Here is a 24,840-nt window from a genome sequence, read left to right on the forward strand (position 1 = left end):
AGAAAGAACTTTTATGAAGTAACAACAGAATAATATGTCATTTTCATGGCATATTTGGACATAATATAACAATTTGTCGGAAATTGTATTTTTCCTAACTATATAAACCTGAGGTCCTTTAACAATAGGAAGGTACTTAGCGGCAGCTGAACCGGTCGTAAGCTTCGAACAAGGGGGTTCGGTAGTTAATACTTGTCCGGCAGTTGGCGGTCAGCTCAACTGCAAGGAGAGGAGTCACTTTGCTTTAGGCCCAGGAAATGCAGTGAGGGGTGGCATGAGGTGGGACTATATGTAAAGAACCTCAGGTTTGTATAATTAGGAAAAATACAATTTCCGACAAATTGTTATTTGTTCTGATATGTATACAAACCCTCGGTCCTTTAACAATAGGAAGACTCACTTCTTGGGGGGTGGAATCCGAGTCTTATGAACAGACTGGTGTTTGTCCTACCTTGGTTCCCTCCCTGGTCGTAAGAGCAGAGGGAGGGATCCTAGCCTCTGCCCAGCTGATCGGGGTGTGCACCACAGGATCAGTGGTCAGACTTCTGGACCAAATTTATAAGAGGGAGGCAAGCGTACCTCTTATAAATAGCAAAAGGCAAGAACTATTCCTACTTCAAGAGCCAAAATGAAGTCATGGGTTTGTCTCTTGTTGGCTTCCACTCTCCCCCTGCCTTGTTGGGGAGTGGCAGTAAACACTCCTATCCCTACTGAAAGGGATAGGATGGAGCTCAGTTGTGTAGCTTACCTGCATCGGCTTCCTGTTCAGCGTAGTAACGACCGCGGCCCTCTGCCCACAGGTAGAGGAGAAGAACAAAGGAGGAAGAGAAGCCAGTCACACTCTCTTTCACTCGTCCATTCATGCAGTCACACAAGGATGCGATGCTGTTCTGTCCGGTCGGGTGCTGGGTAGACTACACAACTTGTTGAGCAGCCACCACGGGTCCCAAAGAAAAAGTGTCCAAGGACCTGTGGGTAATATCCCAAAGGTAGAATGAAGTGAAGGTGGTCTGGTTGGCCCAAACCCCTGCCTTCAGAACCTGCGCCAGGGAGAAGTTCTTGCAGAACGCAAGGGTTGGACCAATATCTCTGGCTTCGTGGGCTCTCGGACGAAGGGTACGGGTGTTGTCACTACCACCCGTGTCGTACGCCCTCCTGATCACCTCACGCAGCCAGAAAGAAAGAGTGTTCTTAGAAACTAATTTCTTGGTAACCCTGGTGCTAATGAAGAGGCGTCGACACTCAGGCCTGAGGTGCCGAGTTCTCTTCAGATAGCGCCGTAGCGCCCTCACAGGACAAAGCAGCATCTCATCCGCATCATTATCGGTGAAATCCTTCAGGGAGGGGATCGTGAAAGACTCGAACCGGTCGTCATGTACCGAAGGATTCTGAGTCTTCGCTACGAAGTTCGGGACGAAATCGAGCGTCACGGATCCCCATCCCCTGGAATGCTTGACGTCGAAGGAAAGACCATGAAGTTTCCCTTCTCTCTTTGCCGATGCCAGGGCCAGCAGGAAGAGGGTCTTGAGGGTCAGATCCCTGTCTGACGACTCTCGGAGTGGCTCGAAGGGTCTGCGAGTCAAACTCCTAAGGACGAGAGTCACATCCCACCCCGGGGGCCTGAGTTCCCTGGGTGGGCAAGACCTCTCGAAGCTCTTCATCAGGAGGAAGATCTCGAAAGAAGAGGAGATATCCACACCTCGCAGTTTCAGGACTAGGGCCAAGGCGGCTCTGTATCCTTTAACTGCGGAGACGGAGAGGAGCTCCTCTCAGCGAAGGAAGACGAGGAAATCCGCTACCTGCTGAAGAGTGGCTCTGAGAGGAGAGAGACCCCATCCACGACACCAACCACAGAAGACGGACCACTTCCCCTGGTAGACAGCTGCAGAGGACTGACTGAGGTATCCAGCCATCTCTGTTGCTGCGCTGTGAGAAAAGCCACTCGCTCGCAAGAGATGGTGGATAACAGCCAGCCGTGGAGACATGGACTCGACGGACCGGTGGTACCTTTCTACGTGTGGCTGGCACGGGAGGTTGTGCCAGTGGGGAAATCTCTCTCAGCACTTCGGCAAGCAGAGCCACCAGGTCCGGGTACCAAACGCCTCCACCAGGATCATCCGAAGGTTCGTGGTGATCAGCGCCCTGCTGATCACTTTGGGAATCAGACAGAACGGGGGAAAGGCGTAAACGAAGAGGCCGTCCCACGGATGTTGAAGATCGTCCTCTGCAGCTGCCCATGGGTCCGGCACAACCGAGTAGAAAACCTGGAGTTTTCTGTTGTGCCGGGTGGCGAACAGATCCACGACTGGACGCCCCCAAAGGTTGAAGAGCCTTTCCGCTACGTCTGGATGAAGGGACCATTCGGTTCCTATCACCTGATCCCGACGGCTGAGCTTGTTGGCTACCACATTCCTCTTGCCTGGAATGTAGCGGGCCGACAGCTCTACAGAGTGTGCCACGGCCCACTCGTGCACCCTCAACATCAACTGGTGCAGCGGGAGGGACACTAGGCCCCCCTGCTTGTTGACGTATGCCACTACTGTGGTGTCGCTCATCAACACCACCGAGTGTCCCACCAGACGGTGCCGGAACTCTTAGAGAGCGAGGAACACTGCCTTGAGCTCCAGGATGTTGATGTGAAGGTGCTTGTCGCAATGGTCCCACACGCCTGCAGTCAGCAACTCCTCCAGGTGTGCGCCCCATCCCTCGGTCGATGCGTCTGAGAACAGCAATATCTCCGGGGGGGAGAGTGCGAAGAGGCACTCCTCTTACGAGGTTCCTGTCGCCCAGCCACCAGGCTAAGTCCTGCCTCACCTCCTCCGTGAGGGACACGGGAAAGAAGGGAGGGTCACTTGCCTGTGACCAACACTCCTTTAGTCTCCACTGAAGAGACCGCAGGTGAAGATGCCTGTGAGGGACTAGCTTCTCGAGAGACGACAGGTGACCGATCATGACCTGCCACTGCTGAGCTGGTTGCTCCTGTAGAGACAGGAACTGTCTTGTTGCCTCCCTGAACCTGCTGATCCGCGAATCTGCAGGGAAGACTCACCCTGCTACCGTGTCGATCAGCATGCCCAGGTACTTCATCCTCTGCTTGGGCTCGAGGTCTGACTTCTTGTAATTCACTACGATCCCCAGATCGCGGCAGAATTCGAGGAGTCGATCTCTGTCCTGCAGCAACTGCTAGCGGGAGCTCGCCAGGACTACCAATCGTCGAGATACCTCAGAAGACGTATCCCTACCGAGTGGGCCCAAGCCGACACCAGCGTGAACACTCACGTGAACACCTGTGGGGCGGTTGAGAGACCGAAACAAAGTGCCCTGAATTGGTACACCGTCCCGTCGAGGATGAAGCGGAGGTACTACTTCCTGGAGGATTGATGGATGGGTATCTGGAAATATGCGTCCTTCAGATCCACCGAAAGCATGAAGTCGTTCTCCCTGATGGAATCGAGCACTGAACGTGCTGCTTCCATCGTGAACCGAGTCTGGCGAACGAATTGGTTCAAGGGAGAGAGATCTATCACCGGGCGCCAGCCCCCCGAGGACTTCTCAGCCAGGAAAAGTCGACTGTAGAAGCCCGGCGACTGATCCCATACGATCTCACAGCACGTTTGCTCAGTATGGCTTCTACTTCCTGCCGAAGCGTCATGTCCTTGGTCGAGCCAGGAATGTAGGTTTGCAGATGGACTGGGTTGGAGGTGAGGGGTGGCCAAGACTCGAAGGGTAGTAAATATCCCTCCCGAAGGACGTTTACTACCCAGGTCTCTGCTCCATAGCGTTGCCATGTTGCCCAATGGCACCCCCCCCCCCCCCTCCGGCAGCAGGTGTGGGGGAACGCCGTCCCTAGCGTTTCCCTCCTCTCTTCGACTTCTTCCCAGATCCTCCTCAAGAGAAGGACTGGGAGGAGGGCTGGTTGCGGTCACTCCTTACAGCAGAAGTCGAAGGCAGAGTCTTTCCTCTTGGCTTCGACGAGGCGATTGTCTTGGCTGCAGAGGAAGCGCTAGCTAAACTCTTGGGCTTAGCCGCAGTCGTCCGAGGTTGCCCAGCCACCTTGGAGACTGCCTGGTGGACGAGACAGTCACTGTCGTCAGTGTGCCGCTGTTCCACTGCAGCGTCCACCATCTCTCTGGGGAAGAGAGAGGAGGAACTCCGCACCGGTGCGTTGCGAAGACCCAAGGCCACCTTACGCCCAGCCACCCTGATCACTCGGGTGAGAACAGCGTCTCTACGCCGGAGAACCAGGTTGGCCCACAGGTTAGCCGTCTGGTGTGCCAGGTAGGAGATGGCCCTACCTCCAGACTGGCACGGTCAGGAGTGACGTTCCCAAAGGAGGCCGCGGCTTTCGACAATGTGAGGGACCACAGGTCGATCCAGGAGACTGCTTGGAATGCTGCCATTGCAGTAGATTCCAAGGCAAGTGCCTCTTGCTAAGAGAACAAGAGGTTCTCCGACAGAAGCTGCTGCAGAGACACCCCCGGAGTTAGCCTAGCTAGCTACGGGTTAACCTGTTTGGGCAGCAGAACGGGTCCTCTGAAGGCACGTAGAAGCGCCTCTGTCGCGGTAGAGGTGGGGGAAGGAGCTTGGAAGACCTACTGGACCGAAGCAAACCCTCCTGTCCGGAGACGAGAGCGTCCACTTGGCTCAGTACGCTGTCAGCCAAGGCCGATCACGGCAGACCCACCGTCGTCCTGGGTTCCTTCTTAGGTCCCCAGAACGACTCCAAACCCGATGTGGGCTCAGAAAGTGGGAGCGGCGATCCTTCCCCTAGGTCGTTGTGCTGACGAATCAGTGCAATAACCTCCACGAATGACCTCTGGATCTCAGGAGTGACTGCATCCTGTGGAGACGGACCGTCAAGCCCGTCCAGCGAGAATACCTCCCGAGGCCCTCCTCCTTCCACAGGAGGAACCACAACAGACCCCTTCTGGTCTCCTCCTGCCACTTGCGCATACGATCTGGTCGGTCCTAGGACTGTACCAGGTTCGTAGGGTGTCGTGGCGGGATCGCGAGGAGCGGGCCCCTTGCGATCACTCCTGATCGTCTCGCTCTTCCCAGTGAAGCCCGAGGAAGTTGAAGGGATAGGAGAGGAAGACCTGCGCTCCCCCCGCGCCCACCGGCAGAACCGGTGTGCTGAGGGGGCTGCAGGCGATCACCAACCCGCGGTGGCAATCAAGCTGCAGGCCTGGTCGAGCAGCTCTCCCGGGGGGAGCGGCCGGACCGAGAACAGCGGCGATGGTCCCAAGCGTCAGAAGAGCTGCTGCTGGTCCCCCTCTCCGCACGGTCCCAGTAGGAGCGGCGGTCAGGGGACCTGCATAGTCCGCTGTCGCGGTGGGAGCGAGGCCTGTCCTCACGGCCCGTCATGCCGCTTGGACCAGCCGAGACTGGTTCAGGCGACCGAGGGGAACGCTTCCTCGCCTCAGCCCGCAACCGGTCTGGAACAGTCTCGTCAACCCTGGGTACCAGTGTATCGCTGCGAGAGCGATCACTGGTCTGGTGGGAGTCGCCTGAGCGACCCCTGCCAGTCTTCCGCTCCGTGCCTCGATCCTGGTGCCGAGCTGACTCAGTTGCCTGGGTCTTGGCTGTACGGTCACCCACAGGTGACCGTACACTCGGTAACTCTTGCGAACAAGAGGCCGAGATGGTACCTGGCGCCAAGGCAGAACCTCTGGCACCAGGCGAGGAGGTACCGGTGTTAGCCGGCGCTCCTCCAGCCCATCTTCTTCTTCCTTGCGGAAGGAGAGACAGGCCCCATTCCCAAAGGAACAGGAGGACCGGCGGAAGTCCCAACTGTCCCACCGGAGTGGGACGGACCCTTAGAAGTCTCAGGACAAGCCTTCTTACGGGGGGGAGGAGGCAACCTTCTTCTTCCGCTGTGGGGCCTTAGAAGTTGAAGGGGAAGCAGCGGCAGACGACAACGACGAAGAAGACGACGACGACAACGACAAAGAAGACGACGACAACACCTTCCTCTTCTTCTTCATCTTCTTTGTCAACTTCCTCACCACCACCGACAGGTCTTCTATCCAGGACAGAGCCGGGGCAGTTGCCGAAGCAACAGGGCCCGACTGCACCTGTCCAGAAGGACCTGGGGTGGGGGCAACAACACCACGGGCAGGAACGACGGCGGCAGGAACTGGTACCGGCACTGGAGTGGCAGCATACTCAGGAACAGGAGGCGGGGCGGGAACCAGTGGCATCCTCTGCACAGGAGGCAGGTCCAGGGGAGAGCTCTTGGGACACCAGAAGTCTGGGGCTGCAGCAAGAGTGGCAAAACCAGGTGGCGGCGTCACAGCGGGCATCATAACCTCTGGCAGCGGTGCCTGCACAGCAGCTGTCGGGGTCACTGTGGCTACGTGCTGGGTGTACAACAGGTGCAGCGGAGCAGCGTAGCCAGGCGACCGGCATGGCCCCTCTCGCCAGGTGACTCAGCAGCCCCTGAACCGTCGGTGTCCCTCAGAGCCCCAGCGAGTAACAGGCCCGTCCGAGATCGTCCCCCGTGGCAAGCAGATCTGAGGAAGGAAAAGTCGGGTGAGTTAGTAGGGGGGTCTCCCCTCGTCCGGGGGGGACAGTTCCCACCCCGAGCGAACGGAGGACCCCGAGTACAACTGGATGTTGGGGTATCTTGCCCCCCCCCTCCACGCTCGACTGATTGAGAGAGAAGGAGCGAGAAACCTCCCCCGAAGGGGAAGGAGCCATATGAGGGAGCCGAGATGGAGGGAGAAAAGATGTGTCTGTAACCAAGGGCGTACCCGGAGAACCCTCCTCCGACTCCTTGGCCGGCTTACGCGGCTTCTTCCTCCCCCCATAGCGCTCCCAATGCTCCTCCGACCAAAAAACACATACATCACATGTCTCGGTGCAAGAGCATTCCTGCCCTCTACACCGAGTACAAAACTCATGAGGGTCAACCTCAACAGATGATCGAAAGGCCTCACACTTACGGCCCTCCACACCAGGGCACAATCTGCTGCTGATGGGGCGGCGAGGGGGTCTCTCCGGCTCTTGGGATTCCATTTCGAATCTCCAAAATCACACAATTCACTGTACTGTATACAAAAACACACACGTACTTACGTATATCCTTGCACAAGTACACACAGTAAAAGGGAAAGAAAAAAAGCCTTCATGCAGTGAAGCAAACAAAGCAAAGCATACGACAAGAAGCGGGCAGGGAGGCGAGCAACACATCCATCCACCTACGCAGCCAAAAGCAAAGTGACTCCTCTCCTCGCAGTCGAGCTGACCGCCAACTGCCGGACAAGTATTTAACTACCGAACCCCCTTGTTCGAATCTTATGACCAGTTCAGCTGCCACTAAGTACCTTTCTATTGTTAAAGGACCAAGGGTTTGTATACGTATCAGAACAAACAAGGTTTTATCAAGTTTTTACAGGTTGACAAATGACCACCTATGAAGAATGAATATAACTAGGAACAAAGGCTGTATCAAGAAAATACCAATATTGTGACTAGGATATTATCATTCCTTGTAACATAGCACAAAAAAGTACCAAAATTTCTGATGCACCACTTGCTGTTCTTAGTGATTATGTAAAAGCAAAAGTACATCAACATCTCCTAATGAAAGCCATGGAAAAAATTCTCCAAGCTGTTTTCCAGAATTTCTTTCCATCAGGTCCTCATGCCAACTCAAATTTCTACCAGGGTTTTAAAGACTGGTAATTTCTGTGGAAAAACTTGTGCTCTTGGATTTCCTAAAATTATTTTTTAAAAAATTAAGAGGCAAGTGAACAGCTTTCTCCCCTTCAAACTAATGCGAATCTTCAACTATATGACTTAACCCAGAATACTGACAATTTTTTTAATCAATTTGTATTTTTCATAGCTAACAAACCTGAGGTCTTAACAACAGGATATTTCCAATAGGATAGACTTATACTTGGTGGAAGGTACAAGTATCCTAAACTGGCTGGGAGTTAAGCCACCTGACCACCCCTCTTAGAAGAATGAGTTCTAGAGAAAGTGGTCTTATGCCCGTGAGAAGATATATAAACAGATATCTAACAACTCAGCCGTTCGGTTGAAGTACAATGATATGTGAGCAGATTCATTGCAAGCAGGGAACCAAAGAAAATTCTGACTGTTCAAGTAACAAACCATATACTCACAGGGGTTTGTTACCACACTCCCCCTTGCTGTAGAGAGAGGAGTATTTTGCTACTGAATAGAAGGTTTGGTATTTCAAAAAACATAAGACACCAACTTTCAGTATGGCTACCTTACTCACTTGTATCAGACAAGTCCAGCATATGACATGTCTATTCCTCAACCTGCCCATATGAAGAAGAAGGGAACAAAGAGAAAGGAAGAGACCAGCCAACTCACTCATTCTCTCTTCCACACAATCATCATAGGTAAGATACAAAATACCCTATTCGGGGTAATGGATGAATTACACAACTTGTTGGGCAGCCACCAAAGGACCTAAGGAAAACGTGTCCAAAGATCTGTGAGCAACGTCTTTCAGGTAAAAAGAAGTGAACGTAGACTGGCACAACCAGGAACCAGCCCTCAAAATTCTAACAGCAACATTTTTCTTAAATGCCAGAGAAGAACTTATACCTCTGACATCATGTGCTCTAACCTGCAAAGACTGTGAGAGAACCATCAGGTGAGGAAGAAGCCGGCTTCATTGGCTCACATATCCAGAATGAAATAGTGCTCTTGGAAACCTCTTTCCTAGAACAACCAGTGCTGACAAAAGTCTACGATATCTAGGTCCTAGATGACGCATCTTTTTAAGGTAGCATCTTAGATAAGTGAAGGTATATGTGAGTATCTTTTATAGTGAAGTAGTATTCCCTTTAGGTTGTGAACAGTATACGTACACACATCCAATATCAAGGAATTGCAAACTGGTGTGTTCTTGGATCATGAAGCCAAAATGCACCATTCTAACATGGAGCTTCTCTGGGGCATAAATACACTGAGCAGCAAATATACTGATCATGCCAAAATATGTTACACATCATGAATGCACTCCACCTTCATCCACTCATTATGATACAGTTTGAGACTGATTAGAAAAGCAAGTGAATTCAACGCTCCTGCTGATGCAACTGAACACACAACTAACCTGAACCTTACTCATCTTCAAGTGTTTCTCTACCTCCTTGTCTGATAAATTCATTGCTCTCACCTTAGAATTAAATGACCCTCTTTAAATTGTCCTAGAGTCAAATTTAGACCACAATAAAAACATACCTCAATGTATTGCTGAACTTCACTGCCAAAGTAGGTAGTGAAATTGACTTATACTATTTTAGCAGAAATAACAACTAGTATTTTACAACTTTATTCCTCTTTACATATGGGTATTTTTCAACAAGGTACAAACCAGAGATAAGTCTTACCATGAAATCCTAATATAAAACTTTACTACAACTCTTTTAAGGAGCATACGCTTATACTACATTACATCTCTTACCCAACACTCTTCAGTCTCTTGAATTCCTTAGGATTACTGGAGAGAGGTTCACTGTTATCTGATTCCGACTTCCTTTTAGACCCATGAGTATCATTGTACATTCGAACATGAACTAGTGGTGGGCATGACGCATGAATAGCCTGAAAAATGAATATACTTTTTTAGTACCTTATACCTTATAGAATAATAATCAACTTTTAATCCTAGTTGATTTTGTACAAATACTTTCAGGGCTGTGTTGTTGCCAATTGTGACCAAGATGGAAAGATAGTCAAAACAATATAAATCTTTAATTTATACAAGCTACAGTGTCAGTGTTGGATATTTAGTTTCTTGAATTTGTATTTAATTTCTTAAGTACTCAAAATAATACACCTGTAAATTAAAACCAATTCATCAAGCTATAACGTAAGTGTCATGGAGAGCACGATGATAGTGTGGCATGGTTACCAATACGTTTAAAGAATTACAAAAGAAATAGTATACTGTTATGATGAATAAATCAGCTTTTCATTTTACCTGAATTTCCATCTGGTCTAGGTCTATCTATAACAGTTTTCCATGATTTTCTGTCTCTATTACCTGCAGTGTTTGTCCTGTCACTTCTATACCTACTACCCTTCTGACTTAACTGTTCTTCCTCTCTTCTCCACCCATACTGTGAAACTATTGAGTAAGAATAATCTGAAGTCTCAGTCTACTCTCCAACCACTGGATATCATATCTTTGTAATTTCCTTATTTGTAGTATAATCTTCCCACTGCTCCAAAGTCCCTATTCCAACAATTAAAATTTTTCCTATTTAGAAATGCAATAACTTTACTCACCAGAAGCCTAGCCATCTCTTCCCACTTTACCCAGGCTATTCCTCTTCTTTCTCTAATTGTTGAAAGTATCAAAATTTGATATCTCTTCTATGATCTCTCCTTCCACTATTAACATGATGCTCCTATTCCCTACCTTCTGCATTTGCTCATCCCATACACCTAAGGCATTGAAAAGCCTTTATGCCATTTAACTAGTACAGTGGTACCTCAACATACAAAAGGCTCAACTTACGAAAAACTCGAGATACGAAAGCTAACACAAAAAATGTTACAGCTCTACATACGAAAATTGTTCAAGATACGAAAGGTTGTTGCTGTAAAGTCCAAGATTCGGCCAGACCACCGATAACAATTTTAAAAACTCTTGCGCCGTCAACTGAGTAGACTCGCCACCATCCTCCCACTCTCCCATTGGTTCCTGATGCTAGTCACCGCCATAAGATCCTGCTCTCCTATTGGTCAGCATCTCTCCCATCGTGCTCTACGTAGCGGCGTGCTTTCTCGGCCACTTCGCGGCATCATCGGTATCGTAAGCACGCGGAATCCGTTCGTTCTGTACGATTTCGTTTATTAACGTAAATTCGTTAGTGATTTCATTGTAGTACTACTTTATCGTGTTGTGTGAGAACTTTACTTCATACCTATACGTACTACATAACTTAATTACGTACAGTATATACATAGTCATGGGTCCCAAGAAAGTTGAAGTAGGAAAGAAGAGGATGCTTTCTTTGGAGACAAAGATGGAGATAATTAAAAAGTATGAAGCTGGCATGCGATTGAGTGTGATCGCCAAGGAATACGGCAGAAATCCGTCGACAATAGGCACCATCCTTAAGCAGATGGATGCCATCAAAGCAGCTACACCTTCCAAGGGCGTGACTATTTTGTCTAGCAAGAAGAGCCATGTGCATGATGAGATGGAAAGGCTGTTTCTTGTCTGGATAAAAGACAAAGAAATCGCTGGCGATACGATAACTGAGACGGCAATCTCCCACAAGGCCAGCGCTATTTTCGGCGATTTGATTGCCCAGGCCGAAGACGACGGAGGAGAAGGGACATCGGTGCCAAACCCAGAGTTCAAGGCTTCTCATGGGTGGTTCGAAAAATTCCGTAAACGGACAGGCATCCATTCAGTGGCGCGGCATGGGAAGGAGGCCAGCTCGGACACGAAAGCGGCCGAAGCCTTTATTAAGACGTTTGACGAGATGACAATCAAGGAAGGCTACAGTTCTCAGCAAGTCTTCAACTGTGATGAGACTGGCCTTTTTTGGAAAAAAATGCCTCGTCGGACGTACATCACGCAGAAAGAGAAGAAGCTACCCGGGCATAAGCCTATGAAATACAGGCTTACGCTTGCACTTTGTTCGAACGCCAGTGGGGATTGCAAGGTGAAGCCCCTACTTGTGTATCATGCGGAGACTCCTCGAGCCTTCAAGGCCCACAAAGTGCTTAAGGAGAAGCTTCCAGTGATGTGGAGGGCTAATGCGAAAGCCTGGGTAACAAGACTTTTGTTCACTGAGTGGGCAAATCTGTGTTTCCTGACAGTGAAGAAATTCTTGGAAGAGAAGCGCCTCCCTCTGAAATGTTTGCTGTTGTTGGACAATGCCCCTGCTCACCCTCCTGGCCTCGAGGAAGGTATCCTAGCGGAGTTATTAGTTTATCAAGGTTCTTTATCTTCCGCCTAACACCACCCCTCTCCTCCAGCCCATGGACCAGCAAGTGATATCGAACTTCAAGAAGCTGTATATGAAACATCTTTACAAGAGATGTTTCAACATCACCGATACCACAAACCTCACCTTACGTGAATTTTGGAAGGAGCATTTCGATGTTGTGATATGTATCCGACTCAGCGACCAAGCTTGGCAAGAGGTTTTGAGGCGAACCTTGAATTCTTCGTGGAGGAAATCTGGCCTGATGCCATATCTGCCCGAGACTTCGAGGGATTCGACGTGGGCGAAGCTGGTGCTGCAGATTCAGGAACAGTTGACGATCCTGAAACTGATTCGCAACCAGATCTTGATGAGATCGTTGCACTCGGCTAGTCCATGGGGCTGGTCGTCGACGAGGACGGCATCAATGACCTTCTCGAGGAGCACCAAGAGGAGCTTACGACAGATGACCTGAAGGAGTTGGAGGCCATGCAACATAACATCATTCAAGAAGAGTTCTCTAGTAGCGGCGAGGAGGAGGAGGACAACCCTATGACAACGGCAGAAATTAAGGATGCTCTAGCTACTTTTCATAAGGTGCAATCATTTGTTGAAAAGAGACACCCCGAAAAGGCTTACACAGGTCGTATACTTGCACAGTTCGATGACGTTTGCCTGAGTCGTTTCAGGAGCCTTTTGAAAAGCAGGCAGAAGCAATCTTCCTTGGATAGTTATTTTTTAAAGAGGCCTTTAGTACTAGCAGGAGTAAGCAAAAAGGAAGATCCAATTGATACTATGAAAAAATGTTATTGTTATGATACAATAAAGTTTGTTCATACTTACCTGGCAGATATATATATAGCTGTATTCTCCGACGTCCGACAGAATTTCAAAACTCCCGGCACACGCAGTGGGCGGCCAGGTGGTTAGTACCCATTCCCGCCGCTGGGAGGCGGATATCAGGAATCATTCCCATTTTCTATTCAGATTTTTCATACCACTGTCCCCTGAGGGGAGGTGGGTGGGTACTTTAATTATATATATCTGCCAGGTAAGTATGAACAAACTTTATTGTATCATAACAATAACATTTTGTTCATGAAACTTACCTGTCAGATATATATATAGCTGAATCCCACCATTGGAGGTGGGAAGGGACAGAATCTTGATTCCTTACCTGTTAGCATAGCTGACTTCTTGATTACTGTCACCGAAGTCTGCTTTTGCTTTACTAGAGTTGCCAACAAGGTAGTGACCTGTGTAGTTGGTGCGCTCTAGATGATCTGTCAACGGGGGCGTGACCACAATGTGACTAGACCATATTGACCATACTGTGAGGGCAACGAAGCTAAAAAACCACCACCTGACCTAACCTATCGAAGTTAGTCCCATAACTTCTAGGCTAAAGAAAGGGAAGGCGCCTCAAGCAACCAACCCTTCAACCATAAACCAACACCAAAATTAAAAAGCACACCTACCCCTTTTCTATAGGGTAGTATTTGTGCTGCTCCCTGCCCCCAACACCATTTCTGCGGATATGTATGGTCCAAGCGACTCGCAGTTCTCATATGCCGTCTTCACATCCCGCAGGTAATGTGAAGCAAACACAAGAGTTGCTTCGCCAAAAAGTAGCGCTAATGATATCATTAAGCGCCATATTCTTTCGAAATGCCATTGAAGTCGCAACCGCTCTCACTTCATGGGCTTTTGTTTTACAAAAGCTTCATATCACCATCCGAGCGGACGCATGGGCCTCCCTGATGGTGCTTCGCAAAAAGAATGCCAGTGCATTCTTCGACATAGGAAAGTCGGGTCTCTTAACGGAACACCATAAGTTCTCAGAAGGACCCCGACAATCTTTGGTCTTTTGCATGTAAAATTTGAGAGCCCTGACAGGGCACAGGACTCTCTCTGGCTCTTCTCCGATGAACTCTGTTAACCCCTTGATTTCAAAGGTTTTTGGCCAGGGGTTAGATGGGTTCTCATTCTTCGCTAAGAAATTAGGATCCAAGGAGCACACTGCACTGTGTCCTCTGAAACCCACATCTTTACTAATTGCCTGAATTTCACTAACTCTCTTTGCCGTGGCAAGCGCAGTTAGAAAAATCGCCTTTCTAGTAGTGTCTCTCAATGAGGCAGCATGCATAGGTTCAAAGGGAGCCGACATCAAGAATCTTAGAAACTACATCAAGGTTCCATGATGGAACCTTTGGTTGTAGTACTTTGGTTGTCTCAAACGATCTCAAAAGATCGTGAAGATCTTTATCATTTGTCAGATCTAATCCTCTGTGGCGGAAGACAGCTGACAGCATGCTCTTATATCCTTTTATTGTGGGCACTGCTAATTTGTCCACATTTCTCAAATGCAGGAGAAACTCAGCGATTTGGTTCACAGAGGTCGTGGAGGAGGAAATACCTTTCTTCCTACACCATCTCCTGAAGACAGTCCACTTCGACTGATAAACTGCTCGAGAGGAAGCTCTTCTCGCATTGGCAATAGCCTCTGCCACTGATCTTGAAAAACCTCTCGCTCTGGCCAACTTCTTGATAGTCTGAACGCAGTCAGACTCAGAACGGAGAGGTTTCCGTGGTACCTCTCGAAGTGGGGCTGTTTGAGAAGATCGACTCTCTCTGGCAGGGTTCTCGGGAAGTCTACCAGCAGAGACATGACCTCCGTGAACCAATCGCTTGAGGGCCAAAAGGGGGCGATCAGAGTCATTCTCGCTCCTGGCGACGCCGCAAACTTCCTTGTTACCTCTCCTAAGAGTTTGAACGGGGGAAAGGCGTACACATCCATCCCCGTCCAGTCCCATAGGATGGCATCTACCGCTATTGCTTCCGGGTCGAGAACTGGAGAGCAATAAATCGGAAGCCTCTTCGTTTTCGAGGTTGCGAAGAGGTCGACTAGCGGCCGTCCCCACAACTTCCATAGCTCTTGACAAACTTCTAGATGTAGGGTCCATTCTGTGGGAAGCATCTGATGTCGACGGCTTAAAAGATCCGCTCGAACATTTTGAATTCCTGAAATGAACCTTGTCAGGATCACTATGTTTCGAGCTTTCGCCCATAGAAGGATGTCTCTCGCTATCACGAACAGTGACCGAGAGTGTGTCCCCCCCTGCTTTTTTATGTAAGCGAGAGCCGTAGTGTTGTCCGAGTTGATCTGGACAACTCGGCTCACCAATCGTTCTTCGAAGAACTGAAGAGCCAACCGAATAGCCTCCAATTCTTTTAAGTTTATGTGCCAGGACCTCTGTTCCCCTCTCCAGAGGCCTGACACTTCCTCCTTTCCTAGTGTTGCTCCCAGCCCACCATGGAGGCGTCTGAGAACAACACTAGGTCGGGGCTCAAAAGCTTGAGGGACATCCCTTCCGAGAGTTTGGTCGGATCTTGCCCCCACTTCAGATGACCTTGACCGTTTTTGAGATAATCAAAGTCGAGTCTAGATTCTTGTCTTTCCAGTTTTCTGCCATAAAAAACTGGAGTGGCCTGAGGTGCAACCTCCCCAGGGAAACAAACTTCTCCAGCGAAGAAATGGTTCCCAGCAGACTCATCCATTCCTTCGCCGAGCATGTTTCTTTCCCTAAGAAGGCTAACACTTTCTCTAAGCATCTCTGCTGACGTTCCTTTGATGGAAAAGCTTGAAAAGCCGCTGAATCCATCTGAATCCCCAGATACACGATGGACTGCGTGGGGATGAGATTGGGACTTTTCGTAATTTACTATAAGGCCCAGGGCCTTCGTCAGCTGTAATGTCGTCTGAAGGTCCTCCAGGCACCTTGACTTCGAAGGCGACTTGATTAGCCAGTCGTCCAGGTAGAGCGAGACTCTTATTTTCGATAGGTGAAGCCATTTCGCCACATTCCGCATGAGGAAAGTAAAAACCATCGGCGCCGTACTCAGACCGAAGCACAGAGCCCTGAACTGGAAGACCTGCCCTTTTAAGGACAAACCTCAGGAACTTCCTTGATTGGGGATGGATCGGGACGTGGAAATAAGCGTCTTGAAGGTCCAATGACACCATCCAATCCCCTGGTCTCAAGGCTCCTAGCACAGACTGAGAAGTTTCCATCCTGAATTTTTCTTTCTTTACAAAAATGTTCAGTCTGCTGACGTCTAGGACAGGTCTCCATCCCCCAGACTGCTTCGGAACCAGGAATAACCTGTTGTAGAAGCCTGGGGAATCCAGCATCAGAACTTCCTCTACGGCCTTCTTTTCCAACATTTGATCTAGAAGGTCGAGTAAGATCTGTTGCTTCTCTGACTGGTATGCGGGCGACAGGTCTATCGGCTTCGTGCTCAAAGGAGGCGTAGAGAGGAAAGGGATCTTGTATCCTCTCTCGATCACATCTAGGTCCAGGTGTCCGCCCCTATCGTCCTCCATGCCTGAGCAAATAAGGTGAGTCTCGCACCTACAGGTGCCTGAAGGGCAGAAATGTCAATTTTTTCCCTTCTTGGTAGAAGAGATCTTACCTCTGAAGGACCCCCTTCCTCTCGAGGAACCTCTAGAGGAAGGTGCTCCACGAAAGGGCTTAAATTTCTTCTTGGGTGCTGGAGCTGTTGAAGTAGAAGCCTGAGGAGTAGGTCGTCTTGAAGATTGAGTCAAGAGGTCCCTTGTTGCTTTTTCTTGCAATTTACCGACAGATCCTTAATCATGGACTGCGGAAATAGATGCGTAGAGAAGGGGGCGAATAATAACTCCGCTTTCTGAGCGGGAGAAACTGCTTTCGCCGTAAAGCTACAATAGAGAGCTCTCTTTTTAAGCAGACCTGTAGCAAAATGAGATGCTAACTCATCAGAGCCATCCCTTACTGGCTCTATCCATACAAGCTAGTACACTTCGCAAGCTCTTCTGGCGAAATTGAGTCTTGACTCCTCGATTGTACATCCAGCGCCCCGAGGCACCAAAATCTAAAAAGGTTAAAACACCTCTAGCGTCTTATATAACCCTTGAGGTGATGATCCGTCTCCGTCATTGTCCAGGAAACCTTAGCCGATGACAAATAAGACCTCCTTGGAGCGTCCACCAAATTGGCGAAATCTCCTTGAGAAGAAGACGGTGCCTTCAATCCTGCTTCTTCTCCTGTTTCGTACCAGATCCCGGCTCTCCCTTTCAGTCTAGATGGAGGAAGTGCAAAAGAAGTCTTCCCTTTAACCTTCCTTGAATCCATCCAATCCTGGACTCTCTTAAACGCTCTCTTCGCGGAGAGCGAAGTGGCCATCTTAACGAAGCCAGGGGCCTTCCTGGCCTTCGATGAAGCAAATTGTGAAGGTGGAGAGCAAGGAATTGGCGCTTGAAAATTATCTGGGAATAATTTCTTAAGTAAATCCGTCAACGTCTTATAGTCTGACGACGCTGACGCATTTGGTTCGTCATCATCAGTAGGGCAGCGATCACTAGACGAATCCTTCTCTCGGTCATCAGCGCCTTTCAAAGATCGCGATGACTTCGACACTTTAACCTGAGAAACATCCTGACGTTTCGGACTCAACTGTTGATTGTCCTGGAAAGCGTCCCGATATGCAAGGCGCCGTGCGTTCTGAGAAGCGTCCTGCAGAGCGTCCTGATGTGAAGGACGCCAAGCGTCCTGAAGAGCGTCTTGCTGAGCGTCATGATGTGAAGGACGCCGTGCGTCCTGAACAGCGTCAGCTTGAGCGTCTTGCTGAGCGTCATGATGTGTAGGACGCCGTGCGTCCTGAACAGCGTCAGTTGGAGCGTCTTGGCGAGCGATCCGCGCGTCTTGAAAAGCGTCTTCTCGAGTCTGGTAAGCGCTTCGTTGCTTAAGACGCCGAGTGTGATCATTAACATGCAAAGCTTGACGTTCCGATATTGATTCTTGAGCGTTCTCGGCCTTTTGACAAAGACGCTGGCCGCTTGTGCGACAACTCACGTCTCTGTCAAATTCGTCTCTCCTAGACGCCCTTTCATGAGGAACGTAATCACGTTCTCTAATGCGTCGGCTACTAGGAGTAGACTCAAAGGCCGAAAAAACGCGGAGTAGGAGAGCCGGGGACTGCCTAGTTCTCTTAACAGGCAGCCACCTATCCTTCCTTCTATGACTAGTTTCTGCCTCCTTTCTCTCAAAAAAGGAGGCTAACTGTCTCTGCTTTGCCCAATTTCCCAAAGCATTTTCTTTTGAAGGGGAAAGTTCTCGATCAGGTGGGAAGAATGACTCATCCTGTGCGAGGAAGATGGGCGAGGGGATGCCCTTTCCTTCAACTCAGGAACAAGCTTAGAGCGACTTGGACGCTTGAAAGAGTCCTCCCCTGATGAAATCTTGTTCCTTTTCTGTGGCGGAAAAGCTTCAAAATCTTCAGGTGACGAATCTACATAACGATCAGAAGGACGTGAAGCGTCCTCTTCTCTGAAACCTCTCCTAAGAGGGCGACAAGGGCGACGGCCGCTTGTGCGACAACTTGCGCCCCTGCCGCTCTCCCCTTGAGAGGTCTTCCGAGCGTCCCAACCTCGGCGAGGAGAGGAAGTCTCGGAAGAAGAGAAGCACTTTTTAAGTATTCGTTGCCCGTGCACGAACACCGGCAGCCTGAGATTCGTCCTCAGTTTCTGCCGAAGGGACGTCAGAAACCGTCATTAAGATCCCGTAACCCTCCTTCGTCTTTCGGCTTGCCCTCTCCCTAAGGCCTGGGAGTCCGGCAGGGGTCCTAGGCCTAGAGGCATTATGGGACCGATCTGACACCCCTTCCACTACACTAGATGCACTAACACTTTTATCACAATTCACATTTGACTGTAGAGCAATCACTTTAGATTCCAAGGCGCGAATCGACTCCATGATCGTAACTAATACGCTTCCTTCTGCAGACACTTCCTGATTGTTCTGAGGCAATACAACAGGATCTGGTTGAATTACATCTACAGGAGGATTTAATGGAGATACAATTCTACCTTGACTTCTACTTACCGAAGCACTCCTAGAGGAAGACCTCCTGATTCTATCACGCTCAAGCTTTTTCACGTAAGAATCATATGCCTTCCATTCAATTTCAGTCAATTGCTCACACTCGATGCATCTATCATTCAACATACATACATGACCACGACATTTCGAGCACACTGAATGAGGGTCTACCGAAGCTTTCGGCAACCTCACCTTACATTCATGCACCTTACACACCCTGAAGCTAGCAGAGCTAGATCCAGACATCGTAATCAAAGAAAAGTCAAAGCCAAATTCAAATCAAATCCACTATCACGTATGCCAAGCCAACAAGCCAAATCAAAACCAAAAGTCAATCAGAATACTCAAGTTAGCACAAGAAGTTTCAAAATCCTAGGCGGAGGTCTGTAAACAGTTGTTTACCGACCGGCGACAGAGAAAAATCTGAATAGAAAATGGGAATGATTCCTGATATCCGCCTCCCAGCGGCGGGAATGGGTACTAACCACCTGGCCGCCCACTGCGTGTGCCGGGAGTTTTGAAATTCTGTCGGACGTCGGAGAATACAGCTATATATATATCTGACAGGTAAGTTTCATGAACAAAACAGAAAATTGAAAGTGGTGAAGACATTGAAATTTTGTATTAAAAAAAAAAAAAGAAAAAAAAAATAGTATAAAAAAGTAAAAAAAAAATGTACAAATAAAAAAAATTAAAAAAAATTTAATTATAAGTTTTTTGTAAAGTTAGTGTTACAGCTTTGTTAATGTGTTTCGTAAAGTTTAGTTTATGTTTCCTGACACTTTTTAATGTGTTTCGTAAAGTTAAGTGTATGCACTATAAGAAGTTTTCTGCCGTTTGTCCTCCTCCTCTGTCGCCACTTTCGGAGATAGCCTCACTCGAAAGGTAAGGTTCCACATTTTACTACATACGTATGTATGCACTTACAGTATTTCTTGTATACCATGTACACTAATACACTTTATTTACAGGTATATGTACATATTAGTACTAGTACGTATTAAGTTAGGTATTGAATGGTCCAAATTGTTGTAGTATTTCATTGTTTATAGGTCAATTTAGCTTTATTATGAAATTTACTGGGGTGTTTTTGTAGGGCCTGGAACGGATTAGCCATTTTACATGTAAAATGCGGTTCAAGATACGAAAAGCTCATGATACGAAAGCCGCCTCAGAACGGATTAATTTCTTATCTCGAGGTACCACTGTATATGAACCTTTTACAGCTGCAGTCTTTTCTTTGCTTCCTTTCAAATCACAAACTTTTGTGTATGTATGATTACTCTCAGATATCACCACTGTTTTATGAAGTTCATCACTAAGAAAACTAAATGACTAGTCAAATCCCATGATGAAAACTTCTCTAGTAAAAGACCTCCATAATTAAAATACACCAATTACTCAAGGAGGAAACAGCTCAAATAAAATAATCACTGTCAAGGGGCACTCTTGACTTGGCTTCAAAATCGGTAACACTCATGACTTACCTTCAGATGCTTTTTGCAAGTCTTTAAGTCGATCTCATCTGTAGGAATTACATAAAGTGAAGTACGGTTTATCCAAACTAACTTCACATTCTCTGGAAAAAAAGAACATGAACATGATATCAAGACAAAGCAAATAAAAACAGTAGTTTTGCTGTTCTACTCCATAAATGACATGACACTACTCGGAGAACTCACACTAACCCTATCTGTTACAAATGACAGCAAGCAAAAAATTTTCTTAACAATGTCTATTTATACATAAAAAAACTTATCCCAAGTTCAAACAAATTATGGCAACAAAAATGCTTTCGGCACTAGGTCCTCCAGATCTAAGTTTCATAATCAATCAATCAACAAAAAAAGCTTTCTTAAATAAAACTCTTTCTCTCCACTTCAAGTTCAAACGCTGCCATTAACCCTTAAACGCCAAGCCAGTATTTCCGAAAGTGTTTCCCATTGACGGCGGCGTTCGCGAGTGAGCCTCGAAGCAGAAAATTTTTTTTTTTTCAAAAAAATCACAGCATGCTTAATTTTCAAGATTAAGAGTTCATTTTTGGCTCCTTTCTTTGGCATTGCCTGCAGTTTAGTATGCAACCATCAGAAATGAAAAAAATATCATCATCATATATAAATATTAAAATATATGACAGCGCAAAAAAAATTTCATATATAATTGTATACAAATCGCGCTGTGAGCAATACACTTGAAGCTAATGAAATGACAATTTGTCCAAAATTGCATTTTTCCTAACTATACAAACCTGAGGTCCTTTTACAATAGGAAGGTTACTAGTGGCAGCTGGATAGGTCGTAAGCTTTCGAACAAGGGGTTCGGTAGTTAACTGCTTGTCCGACAGGCGCGCGCCACACGACTGGGAGGTAAACAATCACTTTTGCTTTAGGCCCAAGCAAAAAACTGCAGAGTGAGGGGTGGCATGAGGTGGGGCTATGTGTAAAAGGACCTCAGGTTTGTATAGTTAGGAAAAATGCAATTTTGGACAAATTGTCATGTGTTCCGACACGGAATACAAACCTTCGGTCCTTTTACAATAGGAAGACTCATTTCTTGGTTGGAGGAATCTGAGTCTTTTGTGAACAGACTGGTGTTCGCCCAACCTTGGAATGCCTCCCTGGTTGTAAGAGCGAGGGAGGGATCCAAGCCTCTGTCCGATTGATCGGGGTGTGCACCGCAGGATCAATGGTCAGACCTCTGGACCGAGTACTAAGAGAGAGGCAAGCGTGTCTCTTCGTACCAGCAATGTAAGAACTTGTTCCTGTACAGGAGCAAATATAAAGTTATGGGTTTGTCTCTTGTTGGCACCCACTTCCCCCCCCTTGTAGGAGGAAGTGGTGGATATTCTGCTCCTATCCCTAATGAAAGGGATAGGATGGGGCTCTGTCATATAGCTCACCTGCATCTCGTCCTCATCCAGCATAGTGACGACCATGACCCTCTGCCCACAGGTAGAGGAGAAGAAAAAGATGGGAAGAGAAGCCAGTCACTCACTCATTCTCACATCCATTCTCACAGTCACACCAGGACTCGATGCTGTTCAGCCTGCGAGGGTCTGGGTTAGCTACACAACTTGTTGAGCAGCCACCACGGGACCCAAGGAAAAGGTATCCAAGGACCTGTGGGCAATATCCCGAAGGTAGAAGGAGGTGAAGGTAGTCTGGTTGGCCCAGACACCTGCCTTCAGGACCTGCGCCACGGAGAAGTTCTTACGGAACGCCATTGACGGGCCAATACTTCTGACTTCGTGGGCTCTCGGACGGGGCGTACGGATGTCGTCACTACCATCAGCCTCATACGCCCTCCTGATCACCTCACGCAGCCAGAAAGAAAGAGTGTTCTTGGATACCTCTTTCTTGGTTACCCTGGTGCTAACGAAGAGGCGTCGACACTCAGGCCTGAGGTGCCGAGTTCTCTTCAGATAGCGCCGTAGTGCCCTCACAGGACAAAGCAGCATCTCATCCGCATCGTTATCGATGAAGTCCATTAGGGAAGGGATCGTGAAAGACTCGAACCACCTGTCGTCAGGGATCGACGGTTCTGAGTCTTCGATACGAAGTTCGGGACGAAATCGAGTGTCACAGATCCCCATCCCCTGGAGTGTCGTACATCGAAGGAAGACCATGAAGTTCCCCTACTCTCTTCGCTGATGGCAGGGCCAGCAAGAAGAGGGTCTTGAGGGTCAGATCCCTGTCTGACGACTCTCGGAGTGGCTCAAAGGGTCTTCGAGTCAAACTCCTAAGGACGAGAGTCACGTCCCACTCAGGGGGCCTGAGTTCCCTAGGTGGGCAAGACCTTTCGAAGCTCCTCATAAACAAGGAGATCTCGAACGAGTTCGAGATGTCCAATCCCCTCAATTTCAGGACTAGTGCCGGGCGGCTCTATATCCTTTGACTGTGGGGACTGAGAGGAGGCTTCTCTCGGTGCGAAGAAATACGAGGAAATCCGCTACCTGCTGAAGAGTGGCTCTGAGAGGAATAATACCCCGTCTACGACACCAACCACAGAAGACGGCCCACTTCCCCTGGTACACAGCTGCAGAGGACTGACGGACGTTTCCAGCCATCTCTGTTGCTGCGCTACGAGAAAAGCCTCTCGTTCCCAAGAGATGGTGGATAACAGCCAGCCATGAAGTCGTAGGGACTGGACTGTTTGTTTGGTGGCACCGCTCTACTGTGTGGCTGGACGAGAAGGTTGTGCCAAGGGGGAATCTGTCTCGGTTCTTCTGCTGAGAGAGCCAGCAGGTCCAGATACCAAATGGCCTGGGGCCATTTGGGAGCCACCAGGATCATCCTGAGATTCGGGGTGACCAGTGCTCGACTGATCACCTTGCGAATCAGGTTGAACGGGGGAAAGGCATACGCGAAGAGGTGTCCCACGGATGTTGAAGAGGGTCCTCTGCAGCTGCCCATGGGTCCGGCACGGCTGAAAAAGAAAATGATATTGTTAAGATACAATAAAGTTTTGTACATACTTACCTGGCAGATATATACTTAGCTATAGACTCGGTCGTCCCGACAGAATTTCAAAACTCGCGGCACACGCGACAGGTAGGTCAGGTGATCCACCATTCCCGCCGCTGGGTGGCGGGGTCTGGAACTATTCCCGTTTTCTAAGCCATAATTTCTCTTACACCTGTCTCCTGAGGGGAGGCTGGGTGGGCCATTAATCGTATATATCTGCCAGGTAAGTATGTACAAAACTTTATTGTATCTTAACAATATCATTTTTGTACAAGTAACTTACCCAGCAGATATATACTTAGCTGATTGGCACCCTTGGTGGCGGGCAAGAGACAGCTAAAAACAAAATAATACTTAACTAAATACATTAAAAAACAGGGAAAAAACAACCTATGTTCTTGGATAACATAATCCATAGTTCCTACCTTATTGGGCTGAAGACTTCATGACTACTGTCGATGAGTCTGCTTGCCTCAAGAGTTTCAACGAGGAATGAACCTATGGTTGAATAACTCTTTGGATCGTGTCAATGGGGGCTACCCGCCGTTACGCGACAGAGCCTATACTGGATCGTACCAATGGGGGCTGACCCACTTACATGGTAGAGCCTTGACCTTTTGTCCTATCAATGGGGACTCGCCCTCTTACATGACAGAGTTAAGGTTATTAAACAAATCACAAAGAGCCACTGAAGCCAATCCCGATCACCTGACCATGTTAGTCTTGTTACACTCTATGAATTGTAAGAGGGTCCCCTATTCCCTCTGACAATTAACCAATAAAAACAACCACCAATAAACAGTAATTTAAGCCTTAAACTAAATAGGAAGGATTAGCCTCAGCCCCTTTCTCCCAGCACTGAATTCCGCCGAAACATACGCTCCCAGAGCAAGCACTTTTCGTACGAAATTTTAACATCTCTTAGGTAATTCGAGGCGAACACCGAATTACATCTCCAAAATGTCGAATCTATAAGAGCCTGAAGCGACCATGTTTTTGTGAAAGAATGCCATCGACGTAGCTATGGCTCTCACTTCATGAGCTCTCACTCTGAGAACCTTGAAATGTCTCTTCTTCGCATTTAAGGTGAGCTTCCCTTATTAACTCTTTTATGAAGAATGTAAGGGCGTTCTTAGAAATCGCTCTTTTCGGATCTCTTACAGAGCACCAAAGACTTTCTCTGTACCTTTCAGCAACTTCTTCTTCTCCAGGTAGAACTTGAGTGCCCTGACTGGACACAAAGTCCTTTCTAGTTCTCTCCCTGTTAATGAAGATATTCCTTTTATCTCAAAGCTTCTTGGCCAAGGCTTTGAGGGTATTTTCATTTTCGCTAGAAAAAAATGGTTTGAAAGGAGCAAATCGCTGAATCTTTCTTAAAACCCCACTTTACCTTCCAAAGCTTGCAACTCGCTCACTCTCTTGGCTGTTGCTAACGCAAAAAGGAATAAAGCCTTTCTTGTTAAGTCCCTAAACGAAGCTGCGTGAGTACGGTAACGAATTTTTCCGACATTAGGAACTTGAGGACCA

The 24,840-nt window shown here is 48.1% G+C and overlaps 1 protein-coding gene across 1 annotated transcript in view; it reads right to left on the minus strand.

The window, feature by feature from the left end:
• LOC135213831 (poly(A)-specific ribonuclease PARN-like) overlaps positions 1–24,840 on the minus strand; it is a gene marked incomplete at its 5' end in the record, with an annotated part of 42,314 nt that overhangs the window by 3,932 nt on the left and 13,542 nt on the right. Inside the window, 2 exon segments of the mRNA XM_064247939.1 lie at positions 9,452–9,591; positions 20,338–20,429. Of these exon segments, the coding sequence (XP_064104009.1) occupies positions 9,452–9,591; positions 20,338–20,429 (232 nt within the window).

The sequence above is a fragment of the Macrobrachium nipponense genome, chromosome 19 (assembly GCF_015104395.2).
Source record: "Macrobrachium nipponense isolate FS-2020 chromosome 19, ASM1510439v2, whole genome shotgun sequence".
Classification (NCBI taxonomy): Eukaryota; Metazoa; Arthropoda; class Malacostraca; order Decapoda; family Palaemonidae; genus Macrobrachium; species Macrobrachium nipponense.